Below are 18,067 nucleotides of genomic sequence, written 5' to 3' on the forward strand. Positions count from 1 at the left end.
TCTGGAGATCCTGGTCCTCTGGGGTGCAGGCAGTCCTCTTGAGCTTTTTAAGAGGTTGTTGGTCCTGCAGGATGCGTCACCTTTTTGTAGAAGGGGTTCAGAAGCTGGAGACAGGCCTGTAGGGCTGGGGCCAAATCAGTTGGTGTCTTCAGTGTTCTATGCTGGGGGTCAGCCTAGCAATCCTTCTTTCTTCTTGTTGCCTTCTTGAGGTTGCCAGGAACCTGATAAATTTGGTTCAGGGGAGCCCTTATATCCTGGATTTAGGGGCATGAGTCAGAGGGCAGTAGCCAATGGCTACTGTCCCCGAGGGTGACTACACCCGTCCGGTGTCCACTCCCTTTGGGGAGGGGGACACAGACCAAACTCTATTGGTCCCTGTCCTCCAAACCAAGAAGGAGGATTTTGTAAGGAGAGGGTCACAACAGTTTCCCGCTGGACCTGCTGCCAAAAGTGGGACTGGCATCTCCACTAGCTGGAGTGCCCTGGGGCACTGTAACAAGAGACCTGTGCTTTTGAGGCTCACTGCCAGGCGTTACAGTTCATGCATGGGGAGGCATGAAGCACCTCCCCCCAATGCAGGCTTTGTTTCTGGCCACGGAGAGGAGAATAAGTTACTTACCTGTAATTACAGTTTTCCAGTATTGGAATCTTTCATAGATTCACATGCTTGAATCATTCCCTGTCGTCGAGATGGGAGTCCCTGGTACCTTAGAGAAGACAATGTTCCCAAAGACATAACAGCAATAACTTACAGCTCTACTTTTAGTAATCTATCCAAGTCCTTATGTAAAAAGGACCAAACTGCAGCATTAAGCAATTATATAACCCCACTCTCTAGAACCCTCCTGAGAGAAGCTCCAGTACCTCAGATTTCCCAAGCATGTGCGTATTGTAAAAGTTGGTCGAGAAAGTAAAAAAGGTGAGCTTCCCCCGGGAGGAGGGTGGGTCGCATGTTAATCTATGAAAGATTCCAATACTGGAGAACTATAGTTACATGTAATAATAACTTATTTTCTTACTCCAGTATTGGAACTTTCATAGATTCACATGCTTGAATCAGACTATAAAACAGTATTTGCAGCACATTGCATTGGCAAAAAATCGTTGGAATTGCTGACAGATAGCTGTCTTAACCGAAAAGACTTAATAGTATTCTAACCTGTAAAGATGCAGTTACTTATGAGCAGAAACATTCATGTACTTAAACGACTAAATCCACATACAAAGCACAACAATTACAATATGCAATGTGCGTACCAGAAAAGAAGGATGGAGGGAGGTAAAGTTAGCTCACCGTTACTGGAACAGATGTTGCAGGACTGCCTGCCCTACCGCTACATCTCCTTGAGGTATGGCATCCAGACAGTAGTGCCTTGTAAACGTGTGGGTACTTCTCGAGGTGGCCGCTCTGTACATGTCTTGTAGGGGCACACCTGCGAACAGTGCCATCGATGCTGAGACAGATCTCTGGAATGTGCCCTCACTGAGGAATGTAAAGGCTTACCAGCTGCTTGGTGACCAAACTTTATACCAGCTACTATCCACCTTGCTATACCCTGTTACAAAAGAGCCTGGCCCCTTCGCGGGGCGCTATAAGTGACAAATAACTGTGTTTGGTTTATTTGGTTGTCTCCAAATAAAATGTAATATTCCTTTTAATGTCCAACGAATGACGAGACCTTTCTGCTGGAGATGACGGATTTGGAAAGAAAGTCTTCAAGATCAAAGGCTCGTTAATATGAAAGTCTGATGGAACTTTTGGAACAAATTTTGGGTTTGTATGAAGTATAACTCTGTCATGCCTAAATTGAAGGAAAGGCTCTTGAATGGTTAGAGCCTGGATTTAGCTGGTGCGTCTAGTAGAAGTAAGGGCCACCAGAAGAGCTACTTTCCACATAAAGTACTTCAATTCCACTTTGTGAATGGGTTCAAATGGATGTCTCATAAGCTGAGATAGAACCGTGTTGAGCTGGCAGGAGGGTGGATGAGGTCTTGCTGACGGAAAAACTCGAAAAAGCCCTTTTAGAAACTGTTTTACCAACCTAGAGGACCATAAAGATGGCGATGTCGGCGAACGTCCAAAACAAGATGTGGCCGCCAAGTGCACTCTGATGGATGCATGAGCCAACCCCGTTGACGCCAGATGGAGGAGATAGGGCAATATCTGCTCTGGCGGCAACAATAGTGGATAAATCTGTTCTTTCTGACACCATAAACAAAACATTTTCCATTTCAGAGAGTATGATTTGTTTGTGCTGTTCTCTCTCGCCTTTGAAAGTATTTTCCTACATTCGGGGTGAATGTTTAAATGGGCAAACTGATTGTGTTCAGGAGCCAAGCTGATAACTTTAGTGATTTGGGGTCCCGATGCAAAACTTGACCCTCGTTCCTTGTCAGGAGCTGCAGTGACACTGTCAGTGGAATGCGGTCTGTCTCTGAGAACAGGAGCAGCTCCAAAAACCAATGTTGGCGAGGACAATACGGAGCTATCCGGATCAGTCTGCAATGTTCTCTCTTGATTTTTGTGAGCACTCTTGAAATCAGAGTAATGGGTGGAAAAGCGTAGTCAATATTCCGTACCATGCCATTGAAAAGGCATTTCCCCACAAGCCCGGATGGTGAACCCAACTTACATAAAAGCAGCATTTGGTGCTCTGCGGAGTTGCGAAGAGATCTAGGTTGGACTTCCCCACCTCTAGAAAACTTAGTTGAGCACCTCCTGATTCAGCTCCCATTCGTGACAGAAGGATGTTAGTCTGCTGAAGGTGTCTGCTGCCTCGTTCTGCCTTCCTGGCAGGTGTTCTGCTCGTAAACTGATCCTGTTTCGAATAGCCCAATTCCAAATATTTTGAGATTCTCAAGATAGGAGAAGAGACTTCGTTCCTTCCTGCTTGTTCGCGTAATGCATCGTTGTTGTATTGTCCGTTCTTATGAGAACCGCAGAGTGTTTTATTCTGGGGAGGAAAGCCTGCAGGGCCAGAAAAACTGTCCTCAACTCTAAGAAATTGATGTGATATTTCCGAAAAGAGCTCCACCTTCCGCTGACCTATAGATCTTGAAGGTACCCCCGCTATCCTTCCAGAGAGGCGTACGTGGTAATGACCAACGGGGATCGATGAGGCAAAAAAGAAAGACCTACTGCAATGTTCAATTGATCTGACCACCAGTGAAGCGCTTCGATCATACGAGGAATCACTGTGATTGAATCGTTGAATGAGTCCTCTTTTTGAATATATTGGAGATCTAGTTCCTCTTGGAGGGGGCGCATTCTCTGGCGACAAAAAGGAACTAGCTGAATGCAAGATGACGATTTGTAGCTACGTACTGAAAGAGACTTTCTTTTTTTAACTCTGCTTGTTAGAGATCTGAGCTTGGTTTGTCTCTCCACTGAAGGGAAGGCCTTGTCCCTGATCGTGCCTATTGTTGCCCCTAAAAGGTCGTTACTCTTGTTGGTAAGATCTTTGACTTGTTCCAATTCAGAGTGAGACCCAGTTCGTCGAATAATTCCATGCAAGCCCTCGTTGAGTCGTGAGCCTCTTGATATGACTGTGCTTTTATTAGCCACTCATCTAAATATGAAAAAATCTGATATTTGTTCCTTCTCAGCCAAGCTGCTCCCAGAGCTAGACACTTTGTACAGATTCTGGGGGCAGATTTCAGGCCAAATGGAAGAACTCTGAACTGGAAATGGCTGCCAGCTACTGTGAAACACAGAAATTTTCTGTGAGCAGGTGAAATCGGGATATGAAAGTATGCGTCCCGTAGATCCAGGTTTTCCATAAAGTCTCCGTGATTCATGCGGAGGAGAATGTCGTGCAACGTGACCATGCGAAAGGTTTGACGTTTGAGGTATTTGTTTAAGTCCCTGAGATCGAGAATGGGACGCCATCCCTCCCAGTTTTTGCATACTAGAAAGAAACAGAAGTAAAAACCTGTGCCCTTTTCTGAAGAAGGAACTCTCTCTATAGCTCCCTTCTTTAGCATGGACACGACCTCCAGACAGAGTTGTTTTTAGATGCTTTTGAAGGAAGGTATGTGGAGGGCTTGAAGGTGGGATTTGGATGAACTCCAAAGTGTGGCCAAATTGAACTATCTTTAATACCCACTGGTCTGACGTTATTCCTTGCCATTTCTGAAAAAAGTGCGGTATTCTTCCCCCAATTCTGTGAATTGGTGGTGGGGATGTAGTCGGAGCCTGAAAGCTGTCATTGGCGTCGAACTACGTCCTTGCCCTGACGCTCTCTACCCCTAGGAGGCGGCCTGGAATAGGACGCCTGGGGTGGCTGTCTCTGTGAATATTGGAGTCGGAACTGCTGAGTCGTATAGGAGGATAACGAAAGTTTTGAAAACTCCCTCTATATGATGGGACTCCTCAACCCCTGTAGACTCGAAAAGGCAACTTATTAAATTGTAGGGTCCCCAATGATCTTGCGGTGTCTGTATCAGTTTTTATTGCTTGCAATGCTTCATCCACGTGTTTGCCGGAAGGAGCCTCCCCATCAAAGGGGAGGTCCAATACTTTATTTTGTACTTCCGATCTAAAGGAAGTTGCCTTAAGCCAGCCTTATCGTCGGAACACCGCCCCACCTGTTAACTATCGAAAAGCTGTGGTAGCAATATCCATTGCGCAATTGATAACCTCAGCCGAGGTGCGCTCCCCTCCAATAGGATTTTCTTCACTTCTGCCTTAGAATCTTCCGTAACATGGTCCAGATACAGAGCAATATCAGCCCATAGTTGCCTGTCGTATCTGCCCACAATTGCCAACGAGTTTGCTGCTCTCATTATAAGTTCTGACATAGAGGAGAAATGCTTCCCAATGTTGTCCAGCCTCCTAACTTCCTTGTCTTGGGGTGCTGATTTTGGCGTTGATGGATTTTTTTAACGCCTCTGCCATGCTTGGTTTATGACAGAGTCAGGCTTCGGGTGACCAGTGAGACAAGTTGGAGCGTCTTCTGGAGCCTTATACATTTTGTCTAACCTTGGTAAGACCGCTGTCACAGTAGCTGGGTTTTTCATTACCTTCAGACCTTCCTCCCAGATGTAATCTGCTATGGGTATGGACCGTATAGTCTTTTGAAAGGGCTCCTTGAAATCGTATAGAAAGCAGTCCATCTGTTTAGATGTCATGGGCAGCGCAAATCTCTTTGCTGCTCTTTCAAGCAGATTATGGAAACCCTCAATGTCTCCTGGGGGTGAGTCCACCGGAGTAGGCGATGGAGATGAAATGGTTGCCAATATATAGTTGGCCCAATCCGAATGCGCGTCCTGATGCTCCCCTTCTTCCCTCTCCTTTTCTGAGGAGTCAGTAACCTGCATGAAGGTTCTCTGCGGGGTACTCCTCGCCGATCTAGGCGGCAATATAGGCTATAGTACTGGGGTGGCAGGTACCGACGGTTGAGGTTCCGTTGGGATTTTCTCTGACTGTGGTGCAGACGGAAACCTTTTCTTGTAGTCTGACAACATAGGCTACAGATAAGGGAACTTGGGATACAGACCATATCCTCTGGGACACCTGGTTAGTCTCTTTGAGGAGAATAATACTGCTGGTAATATTCCTCTCCATCTTCCTGACACTTAATGTGGAGCTTGGAAGGACTATGGGCTGCCTCAAATGGCCCATCATCATCAGAATCCTCCTCCAGTAGATTGGCCGGAAGTAAAGGTGTGACCTTACTTGCGGATGTGGCATGCAGAGTTATATCCCCTTTTCCAGTCAAGGCCTGAATTTTTCTCCTCGTCGACGAAGTCGTATCCATCTGCTAAGGTCCACCTCTGGTCTCCATTGTCATCGTAATCCTCGTCATCGACGGTATCGACAACGATTTTGGCGTCGTCGGAATCATCGACAACGTCGATTACATCCTTATCTTCAGCGTCGACGGTCAGGGTTTAGTTACCGTCGACGTAGACGTCGTCGACGAGCAGGAAGCAACAGTCGAGAGGCTGATAACCGTGGACGTTGTTGTGAATGATGTAGCCGCCGTATATGTTCTCGTCGACGACGATGACTCCATCGACGGTCTGTCATCCGGGGCTGAAGAAGGCTTTCTGAAAGTAGTAAAAACCTTCGGTGGAGGTGTGGGGAAGGCTCTGAAGAAGGTTTAGACACCTCCTTTGAAGTTGATGGCCGATGTTTAGAGTGAGGAAGATTTCTTTGCATGAGGTTATGTTGATAGACTGCAGCTTTCACCAGACCCCTGTGAGGTCTTTAAAAAAGTTTTTGATGTTTGTCCTGAACCCTTTTCAGAGTGAGGTGATCTTTGTCTCTTTTGGGATTTCTTAGAAGACCAGGAGGATTCCTCACTGTCAGAATCTGAGACCGGGTTCTACCTTGTTTTAAGCTTTTGGAGCCATATAAGCAGTCTTCCCTCTCTTTCCTTTAAAGTTTTTGAGGAAAATGTACGACATACCTTGCATTCAGCAGCACAGTGTTCAGGATTGAGGCAGTATATACAGTCTCCATGTGGATCCTCAAAGTGAAGCCTTTTCTTTCCACATGTACTGCGGGCTCTGAAGAGACGTTTCCTCTCTCTGTCAGACATTATGCTGATGATATCCTGCTCTAGAAATTTTGAGTGTGAATAAGAAACACTCAATAATAAAGAAGAAATCCAGATGTAGTGGCAAAATCTACTTTAACAGGAACAAAATGAGCAGAGCTCAGAGGAGACTCCCTAGCACGACGTGCGGTAGAAAATCTGAGGTACTGGAGCTTCTCTCAGGAGGGTTCTAGAGAGTGGGGTTATCTGATTGGTTAATGCTGCAGTTTGGTCTTTTTTTTACACAAGGATATGGATAGATTACTAAAAGTAGAGCTGTAAGTTATTGCTGTTATGTCTTTTCTAAGGTACCGGGGACTCCCATCTCGACGAGGGGGAATGATTCAAGCATGGGAATCTATGAAGGTTCCAATACTGGAGTAACACAAAGGTACTCACCCCACGTGGTCAGAAACTCATCTGGAAGTGGAAGCCGGGCACAGACCGGTCAGTCCTGCACTAGAAGTTTGGCTAAAATACAGGGGGCATCTCTAGGATGCCCTATGGGTGCATTGTTAAATAAATCCAACACTGTCATCATTGTAGGTTTAATGTGCTGAGAAGTTTGATACCAAACTTCCCAGACTTTAGTGACGCCATCATGGAGCTGTGGTGTTCGTACTGACAAACTCCCAGCCCAGGTACTTTATATGACCACACTGCATGTACAATGTCTAAGATTGGACTTAGACACTGTGGGGGCATATTGCTCATGCAGCTATGCCTTCACCTGTGGTATAGTGCACCCTGCCTTAAGACTGTAAGGCATGCCTGCTAAATGAGTGACTTACCCATGCCACAGGCAGTGGTTTGTGGGCATGGCACCCTGAGAGAGGTGCCATGTCAACTCTGTCTTTTTCTCCCAACCAACACACACAAGCTGCAATGGCAGTGTGGGTGTGCTTGGTGAGGAGTCTCCTAGGGTGGCATAATACATGCTGCAGCCCTTGGGGACCTTCCCTTGCAACATGGCCCTTGGTACCATGGGTACCTTTTACAGGGGACTTAATTGCGGGCCAGGGGTGTGCCAATTGTGGGAGCAATGGTACAGGGGCCTGGTTAGCAGGATCCCAGCACACTCTGTCAAGTCAGCATCAATATCAGGCAAAGAGTGGGGGGGGTATCCATGCCAAAAGGGGCACTTTCCTACACATGCCTATACATTGACGGTGTACCTTTTGTTGCATGTAATAAGTGTCTTTATATGTAACTCCTTTCTGCGCCCTAGCACTTTGACTATTGACCTACCCCAGTTGCTCTTAAATGCCTTAAACATATGGTATCCTAATGTGACCATCTTCTGTTTTTGGCCATACTGTTTACTTCTTATTTCTATAATGAATGTTACTCAGATAATCCCTTTGTGATTTCTATCTTCTATAAGTCACTGATGAATGTGGTCCTACCTTTTGTCGCATCCTTATTTTTGTTGGACTCCGAACAATATGTCATGATAAACATGACAATGTTTCATAGGTTTTCTGTCTTTTTCCTCTACTCAGGTACCAACAAAGGTTTACTTTTCACTGTATGTGCTTTTTAGGCACCTTTTTTAAATATATGTTCAGGATACCACTATTTCTAAAGTTCGCCATTATCATTGTATTATCCATTTGGTATGTAGCCTCATTGCTGCAGTTACTGTGTATTTCAAGCACTTTCCCGTGTATGATATTTCAGTTCAAGTACGCAGTGTGATGACTACTTTCTGTGTGCCCATTTTCTCTGTAACATTTTGGAGAATATGTTAAGGATACTCCCTGTCTTAAAATCTACTCCATTTGGTATGCAGTCTCATTGCTGCAGTTTCTGCACCTTGAACGAGTTCCCTGTATGAGGAGCTTCACTTCAAGTGTGCAGGATGACTGACCATATAGCAAGATATTTCCAGCTGTTTCTTTTCTGTACAAGTCTCCCATTCACCTCCTCCAATTTTATGTCTTAGTATCTGATTAAAATGTGTCTCATTTTATGTGTTAAACCTAAGTTAAGTTCATTATTGCCCAGTTTTTCGATAAACTACCTTACAATCTTTTCTTCACTTTTCCATACAGTCATCAAGTGTTCAATATATCTTAGCCACATTTGGATATTCTCTGTGTAGTCTTCCATCTCACTTGAGCAGACCATCTGCTCGTCCCTCCAGTCAATGAGTAAATTGGTATAGCTTGGGGGGCAAAGAAGGTTCCCCCTACAGTGGGTACCTCCTTTGCCCCTAGCTATGCCGCCTATTCCCAGGTTCCTAAATGTACATGGTATCCCCATGATGTTAAATGTCCTGCGTGCATATGAGCAAGAAAATCATGCATTACTTGATTGTATGTGATAATCTGTGTTTTAAGGTTGGTTACATCAATGGGTTTAATGCCCTGTGTTATTTGTTGGCAATGCATTACTCATTGTTTTGACTTGTAGGGGGACACATCCTGGAGTGATACAAGTCTTCTCTCCCAGACCAGAATGAGGCATTTTCAGTTATATGAACAGCAGTCAGTTTGTTAACTAAACACACAGGGGGTCATTTCAACCCTGGCGGTACAGGACCGCCAGGGCTGAAATGACGGAAGCACCGCCAACAGGCTGGCGGTGCTTCCAGGTTCATAACGACGCGCGGTCGCACCGCCGGGGCCGGCGTTTTCCCGCCACAATGGCCCCGGCGATAGTAATCTGCCAGGGCAGTGCTGCTTGCAGCGCTGCCCAGGGGATTACGAGTCCCCCTATCGCCAGCCTTTTCCTGGCGGTTTGAACCGCCATGAAAAGGCTGGCGGTACGGGGAGTCGCGGGGCCCCTGGGGGCCCCTGCACAGCCCATGCCAGCTCTGCAGACAATGAAAAGCGCGACGGGTGCAACTGCACCCGTCGCACGCCCGCAACACCGCCGGCTCCATTTGGAGCCGGCTCCCATGTTGCGGCCCACATCCCCGCTGGGCCGGTTGGGGGAAACTCTGTTTACGCCCACCGGCCCAGCGGGGATGTCATAATGGGCACCGGGGGAGTGCAGCTGCATTGGCGGCCGCACGGCGGTTACAACTTGGCGGGCGCCCGCCAATGTTGTAATGAGGGCCCCAGTGTCTTGAATATTCTGTTCTTTGAAGGCAAGGTGAAAGAGAGGCTCAGCTAGCCTACATAATGTTCCTCCATATGTTTTGCTTAAGTATGTGGTGGTTTATAAATGCCCATCATCTTAAAAATGATTTCAGCTTGATAATTTGTTCCCATTGTTGGGAACAAAGGAGCCAGAGGTTGAATTAGAAAGAGTTTGCGGCTGACTTCTGTTGTTTGGCAGGTCAGAAATGTGATTCCCAGCAAGGTCTTACCAACATTTAGTCCTTCCTAGAACAGTGAATCAAGTACCATTAAAATGAGTAACTATAATGCCTGCTTTTTGCAGCATGTAGAAATGGCAGAAGCTCAGTATGGTGCGCTACGCAAAATAAATAGTTACTTATAAATAGTTCACCTACAATATCTTCTGCAGCCAGTCCATCTAGGCACCTATTCACCACCCACCCACCCCCACTGCTGAATTATGGCTGTTGTTATTTTTGACCAGCTATTTACATCTAGATCAAAGTGACAGCAGGCACAGGGAATATAAAGTGACAAGCCCAGGTGCATGGTAGGAGTATGGTATCCATCAACAGGCCTCAGTTTTTTTCTGGTTACAATAGCACAGTTTGCAGTTGCACTGTAAAATGGCAAAAGAACAACAAAATCTCATTCAACAGTACTGGGACACATGCATATACTACGACATGCCACAGAGCAGTAGTAGGACCTGGCGCATAACCGTGCTTCCAAAGTCACGAATCACGTCCCACGTCACAGTTGAGACACATAACTTACTTCACTTGCAAGCATCAGCATCTTAATTATTCTTACTAATAATGCATCAACCAGAGGCATCAGTTTCCCATAAGAGCCAGTGCAATCTGCACCAGTAGAGGCAATTGGTACATATACCTGGACTGAAAAAATGTTTTGTTTCCTATGTTGTTTGGGATTGTGAAGTCAATGACACCCGAGGGCAATCTCTTTCTATTTTATATAATTGGGAACTGAGGTGCAACATTCTGTAAATACCCATCCCGTAAAATGCTGCTGTAGAAAGTGAGATGGCCTTAGCAATGCAGACTTGTTGTCCTTCTCTTTTTAGCAATCAGTTGGTGTAAAGTCCCGGAACAGTCACTCGATGTCACTGCCAATGGCTACAGGCAAGGAGCTACCAAGAAGGCTATTGGAACACCTCAAGCCAGGTGAGCTATAGACACTGCTGGATATCTTGCAACGGTAGGTCAAATATAAACAAACACTGCATTTAATACACAGAAGTAGAGACTATGGCACCAAGTTTCCATGCATGTAAAATTGTGAATTAGAAAATGACAGTATGAACTATATGCACAGTGTATAACAATCTGCAATATGCTGTGCTCCTGTATCGATGAAATGAGTGTGTTCAACAGGCAGCTAACGCTGTCTGCAGCCAGATGATAAAAATTAACACTGAATAATGTTTCGGGCCAGACATATGAGAGAAATAACAAACTAAACAGTCCTGGTGTTAGAGAGTTGCATTGCATCAAATACTAGTATCTGATTGAGACATCTAGCCGCAGATTGCTTGCCTTTGAATTTCCCAAGTGTCTGACTGGATCCAGAAGATATTTTGGGAGTAGTACCCCTGCGTGCCAGCAGATGGCATTGATCGATCGGCTCCGCGTGGCGTCGTCGGTATCGTTTGCACCGAAGGTGGCATCACGGTTACCTATATAGGCACTACCTCGGCGCGCTGATGTCAGTTCTTTTCTTTGCACCCCAGTTAGAGCTGATCTGGAGAAGAGCTACCGCTCTGTTGTTTTCTGACAGGCCTTTTTCGACATTTTGTCAACTTTGTTTTTTGAGGAGATTTTCCTCCCGGTGTGTTGAGGATGTCCTCAAGAAAGACACCCCAGGTAGCGCCTGTCACCGCACCATGTCGGTTACAGATCCCCATTTGATCTGTCTGTGGTGTCTTGAGCGACTGCCGGGCCATGGCGCTGGAGGCTTTGAGGGAGCAGTCCCTGAAGCTGCTAGCAGCAGGTAACACCATATCCTGCTACTTTCTGGAGGTCGTGATCGAGGGGAAGGTCGCGGGACTGCTCCAGGGGCCCTGTCCTCTTCTTCCCAGGCTAGGTCCTCAGGACATATGCGAATGAGGTATAAGAAGCACAGAAAGTCGAAGCATACTTCGACTTCGCCTCGTCCGTTGTCTGACGCAACAAAGGAACATCAGTGATCGCGGCACAGTTCAGATAAGGCATTGCCAAGTTTGACTTCGTGCCTCCCCACTTTTCTGGGAGCAACACCCACTCAGGTGAAATAATTTTTTGAGGCTATGCTTTGTATTTGAGCAGGCCAACTCCTCTAGAGCCCTTTTGGGCCCCTTGAGGTCAGAGGGGCCCTATCAGGTTCCCTGCTGTTGGTTCCGACCCGAAAGGTCCTTGTGGATCTGATCATGGATCCAGACTGACGCTGGTCACGCCACTCTGTTTTTCCCTGACGCCGATGCTCCTGGCGCCCACTAGCGGCACCAGCCCCATTTGGATCTCCAAATCCATCATGGAGCTGGAATGGTGTCGACCTATGCCAATTCCAGCGCCAACAGGACCTCCATGTCATAGGTCGGCAACTGAGCCCTGTTCTGAAGGATTAGGCCTTGGGCAGAATGAGAGGGGTTCCTGGACCCTTTAGAATACCACTTAGAAGGCCAGGAAAACATGGTTTAGTGTGCAGAACCTGGGGATGCCAGTGGACTGGATACCTCTCCAGTTACTGGCTTGCTTTCTCCCCCTACCATGACTACGGAGGAGGGAGCAACATACGCTATGGTGGTGAAGAGGGCAGCAGACGGCCTGGATCTTGAGTTTCCCTCAGTGGCAGTCAAGACAAACATCATTACCCACCACCATTTCCCTGCTACTGAATACCCAAGTTTCATCACCCAACATCCCATCCCTGAGATCTTGGTGGTCCAAGCCTCAATCTTCCATGGCGCGTTCCCTGCCCCAGCCCTGAAAGGGAATCCAAGAGGATGGATAGCTTAGGAAAGAAAACATTTTTATTTATATATATTTTTTTTTTACCAGCGTTGCGGTCTGTGAAAACTGCTTGCTTATTGGGCCGATATTCTCACACACTGTGGGCCACTGTTGTGCAGGTGCTGCCACAGGTCCTGCAGGAGGCCTGGGCCATTCTCTCGCAAGCGCCCAAGGATGGGAGAGATGCAGCTAAGTTCACCATTAGGTGTGGCTTAGACACAATCGACTCGCTGGGCAGAGCCGTTTCCTTGAAGGTGGTGCTTCGACGCCGTACCTAGCTTAGAACATCTGGCTTTTTTTGGGGTGGAGGAGGGCGGTGTCCAGGCTACCCTCATGAACGTGCCCTTCGATGGCACCTGTCTCTTCGGAAACAAGGCAGACTCGGCGCTGGAGCACTTTAAGGACTCACGGGCTACGACCCAGTCTGCCTTTCGTGGATACAGAAGGAGCATTCAACCACGCCAATCCTATCCCAGCCACTGTCCTGCGCAAGCTTCCCAAGCTATGTCTCAACCCCGCTCTCTGCAGCACCAGCCCCTAAGCCCTCCTAGTTCTGCCCTACAAGATCATGGGTGTCCAGTTGGTGGCAGAATCCGCCATCATCTCCACCACTGGCACTCCATAACATCGGACAGGTGGGTCATACAGATTATTTGATTATATTGAGGCTACTTCCTCCCCTTCTAATCTTCCCTGCCCCCTATACCTCCATCTCATGATTGACTGACGGAAGATCATTTGTCCTTGCTCCACGTGGAATTCATGGCTCTCCTGGCTTACGGAGCCAAATAGAGGGTTTAATGTCAAAAGTAGGCAGTGGTTGGTATTCCTGATACTTTCTGATGCCCAAAAAGAACAAATGTCTTTGGCCTATCTTAGATCCACGAACCCTCATTCTCTTTCCCAAAAAGGAGAAATTCACTATGCTCACATTGGCTCAGGTCTTGTCTGCCCTAAACCAAGGAGACTGGATGGTTGCATTGGATGTGCAGGACGCATATTTCATATTCACATCCTGCCTGCCCACAGATGTTACCTACGGTTTACGGTAGGTCATGAGCACTTTCAGTTTACCATACTTCCCTTTGGCATTACCAGCGCCCCGTGGGTGTTCACCAATGTGATGGCAGTGGTCGCAGCTCAGCTGCGTAGACCAGAGGTGCCAGTCTTCCCCTATTTCGACAAAGGCAGGCTCGCGTCAGGCTGTCGTCTTCCACCTCCAGACTACAGCCGACCTCCTACATTTGCAGGAGTTTGCCATAAACATGCCAAAATCACACCTGACTCCCTTTCGTCTGAGCTGTTCTGGACCCATTGCAGTTTTAGACTTATCCTCCCGAGCAGCTGGTCCAGGATATTCTGGCTATAATATTGGTGTTTCAGCCTCTATCCTGGATTTTGTTGAGAATGACTCTGAAGCTGCTGAACCTCATGGCCTCCTGCATTCTGCTGGTGGTGCATGCTTGATGGCATGTGAGGGCTTTCCATGGAAACTTGAAGTGTCAGTGGGCATGGCATCAGGAGAATCTCTATGACGTGGTAAAGATCTCCGAGGGAACTGCAAAAGACCTGCAGTGGTGGCTAACAAAATGCGACTGGGTCAGAGGTAGACTCCTCTCCCTTCCCCAAACAAATCTCACAGTAGTGACAGATGCATCGCTCCTGGGATGGGGTGGCCATCTGGGACAGGTGGAGATTAGAGGACTCTGGTTTCTCGCTGAATCAGGACTCCACATCAACTTCCTGAAGCTCAGAGCAATCCGGCTGGCATTGAAAGCCTTTTTATCCTCCATCAAAGGAAGGCTAGTGCAGGGGTTTGTGGATAGCACCACCGCCATGTGGTACTGCATCAAACACGACACGTGGGGTCGTGGACCCTTGGTCAATAGGCCCTGTGTCTCTGTACATGGCTGGAACAGCAGGGCATATCCCTGGTGGTTCAACACCTGACAGGTTCTCTGAATGCCAGAACAAACAAACTCACATCTCCATCCTGTGGTGGCACAAGGTCTCTTTCATCAGTGGGGAGAGCCTTGGTTAGATCTGTTCACCTCTGCAGAGAACGCACGTCAGCAGCTTTGCGCCCTGGTGTTTCCATGGCGGCTCCTGCTCAGAGACAGTTTTAGTCTTGAGTGGAGCTCAGGCCTCCTGTACGCCTTTCTGCCCATACCACTCCTGACCAGAGTTCCCAAGAAGATCAGGAACGACCGAGCCTAAGTCATTCTTGTGGTTCCGGACTGGGCACGGAGAGTCTTGTATACTGAGCTTCTGCTATTGAGCATCAATCTTCAGTTCAGGCTTTCCCTTGGGGAGGATCTGCTGTTGCTGTTTCTGTTTAATCAACCAGGCCTGTATCCGCCTGGTTTGTCTCCTTTGGAGTGGGATTTGGTAAAATAGGCTTGGTAATCCAAGCATTCTGTATGCTCGAGTAGCTGTGCCTTCCTGCTCTGAGATTGGGCTGCGACAGTTTACAGCTTTCGACCTTCCTCCTGAAATCTGCAATGTCATTCTTGCAGCTGGGCTTCCCTGTACCAAGAGTGTATATGCCTGCCGTTGGAAGAAATATATATAATGTTGTACAGAGAAAGCTATAGAAGTGATTTCTGCTTCTGTCTCTGATGTCCTTTTTATTCTTACCCTGTTACCCTTCTGCTCTGCCTGCCTTCTTGCAGCTGCCTGACCAAACCTCTTTATTGAAATCCTCTATTGCAAATAGATTCCTTAAAGGTCTTGTACATACGTTCCCCCCTTCGTCTTTCATTTTGCCTCTGTGGGACCATAATTTGGTTCTTACTTTTTGGATGTGTGCTCCTTTCGAGCCACTCCACAATGATCCTCTCTGGCTGCTCACCCTCAAAACAGCATTTCTTGTGGCGATAACATCTGCCTGGAGGGTGAGTGAGCTTCAGGCTTTATCATCTAAACCTCCATTTTTGACTGTGTTTCCAGACAAGCTAGTGCTTTGCACAAGGGCCTCTTTCCTATCGAAAGTGGTGAGACCATTTTATGTGGGACAGTCTGTCACCTCACCCACTTTCTACGCTCCTCCACATACCTCCAAAGAAGAGAAGCGACTCCACGATCTGCACCCAAAAAGAGCATTGTCGTTCTACCTTGACCGCACAAAAGAGTTCGGGTGGATGACCAACTCTTCGTGGGGTATGTTGGGGCAAAGAAACGTTAGGTGATGCAGAAGTGAACCATTCTGTGCTGGGTCGTTCTTTGCATAAAAATTTGCTACGCATTGGCAAAAAAGCAGCCTCCTGTGTGCTCATTCCACCAGGGTGAAGCTGCAACCACTGCGTTAGCACTTGGGGTCGTGGTCCTGAACATCTGCCAGGCAGAACGTAGGCATCTCTGTTCACATTTACCAAACACTACTGTCTGGACAATCAGGTCCGCAGGGACAGGCATTTTGCTCACTCGGTCCTGCAGGACTTTCTAACTTAGAAAATTTGTCCTCAGCCCACGGCCAGGGACGGTATTGCTTGAGTATCTAGTCATAGGTAAGGAATCTGTGGCTAGATGTCTCTATCAGGTGAACAAGTTACTTACCTTTGGTAACCCATTATATGGTAGAGACAATATCTATCTGCAGTTTCCTTACCGACACACCCATCCTCCCCGCTCTGCTGACAGATTTCTAGGGTTAAGGATACTCCCTTTCAGAGCCCTACTATAGACACATTAGTGTCAGTGCACTTCATGGCTCTGCGCTTCTGGCGTGGAAAGTCATGAAAAGTATCTGATGTCAGTGCGTCGAGATGGCACCTATATAGGTGACCGCGACGTCACTTCCGATACCAGCCTGCAGGAATACTGCTAACAAAAAATCTTCCAGATCTGGTCTGATGCCTTGGAAATTCAAAGGTAAGGAATCTGTGGCTAGGTATTGTCTTTACCAGATAATGCGTTACCAAGGGTAAGTAATGTGTTCCTCTGGTCTGTTCTGAAAAAGAGAGACTGCATATATCTTACAAGAGCAAATTAACAGTGGAGAAATGCTGCCCAATGACTAGGATACCGAAAAGGGTAGTTTCTGATGGATACAACTACCTGTGGATTCCTCACCTGATGAATACTCCCATGGCGCCAGCATTTGACGGAAATCTTCTTACTAGTCTCTGCACGTCGACGAGGACGTCACTCTAGCCCACGCGACGCCGTCTGACGTCATACAGGCAATAAGAAGTCCTCGCCGACGTGCCGATGACAGTTCCCTTTTTTCCGTGCATTCGAAACGGTTATCTTCGAGGGAGTTACTGTTACCTTCGTGGTTACAGTGTATTGTCTGCTGCGTAGTCTTCTCTGCGGTAACAATGTCTCAGAGGAAGTCGGGTTTCAAGCCCTGTCGAGAGTGTGGGGGCAAGATGTCAGTTACAGATCCTCACTCCGACTGTCTATGGTGTTTGAGCTCCGACCACGACGTCTCGACTTGCGATTCATGTCAACACATGAATCCGAAGGCCCTCAAAGAGCGCGAGGCCAAGTTATTCATGGCAAAGTCAAAGAAGAAGGAGAAACATCATAAGAAGTCTTCTTCGCCAAGGTCTCACCGGCGTCATCGAGACTCCCGGCGCCGTAGAGACTCACGACGTCACTCCAGCAAGGAGTCTCGTTCGAGGTCACCTTCGGCTCGGCGTCGGAGGACTTGGGAGGTCAGCCCCACGGTCACGCCGCATCCATCGACGCCGTTGCCCTCTCCGGCGTCACCGACTTCACCTGGTCAGGCGTCCGTGATTGAGGTGGTGCAGCCTCTTGTGTTTTCTCCGGCGTCGCAGACGTCGAGGCCGGCGTCGGGGTCGCCCTCGATCCAGGCACCCCAGTATCCGGCTTTTCCCACTCCTGGAGCCGATAGTACCGCGTTTCTTAATGCGATGTATACCATCTTTCAGCAGATGGCTCCAGGAGCTGCTCCGGCTGGTCCTTCGGGGCCCTTGGCCTTTTCGTTGGGTGATCCTGCGCCTCTTCGGCCGGCACCCTTTATGCCCTTTCTCCCTTTTGGGAATGTGGGCTCGGCGCCGGTGCCGGCGTCGGTGGCCGCTCCGGTGGCTTCGGATGTTTCGGCCCCGGAGGTTGCCCCTCCGTCGAAGTCAGGATTTTGCCCTGTGACTCCGGTTGGTCCATCGGCTCCAAGACCTCGTCCTCCGGCTCCTGCCTCGGCGCCGAAGCTGCCTGTGGCGCCGGACGCGGCGTCAGATGCTTCTGGAGATCGGCGCCGTTCTTCGACGTCGGCGGAGGCCATGTCGACTCCGCGTATCGAGGAGAGACTTCATTCGAGGAGGCGTGCTCTCCGTCTTTTAGAAGAGCAAGAGTACCAGCGAGTCCTAGAGGAGGGAGAGATTGAGGACTCTGGAGACGGACTGCATGGTCTGGATACAGCCAGTGGGCTGGACACTTCCCCTGAGTGGGACCTTTCATCTCCAGGGGAATATACGGAGGAGGC

General features: G+C 48.0%; 1 protein-coding gene across 2 annotated transcripts in view; it reads left to right on the forward strand.

Annotated features, from left to right (window-relative positions):
• ADAT1 (adenosine deaminase tRNA specific 1) overlaps positions 1 to 18,067 on the forward strand; it is a 250,049-nt gene that overhangs the window by 106,802 nt on the left and 125,180 nt on the right. For both annotated transcript variants that reach the window (XM_069217496.1, XM_069217497.1), the window contains one exon: positions 10,698 to 10,797. In XM_069217496.1, the coding sequence (XP_069073597.1) occupies positions 10,698 to 10,797 (100 nt within the window). The remainder of the gene's footprint in view (positions 1 to 10,697; positions 10,798 to 18,067) is intronic.

The sequence above is a fragment of the Pleurodeles waltl genome, chromosome 12 (assembly GCF_031143425.1).
Source record: "Pleurodeles waltl isolate 20211129_DDA chromosome 12, aPleWal1.hap1.20221129, whole genome shotgun sequence".
Lineage (NCBI taxonomy): Eukaryota > Metazoa > Chordata > Amphibia > Caudata > Salamandridae > Pleurodeles > Pleurodeles waltl.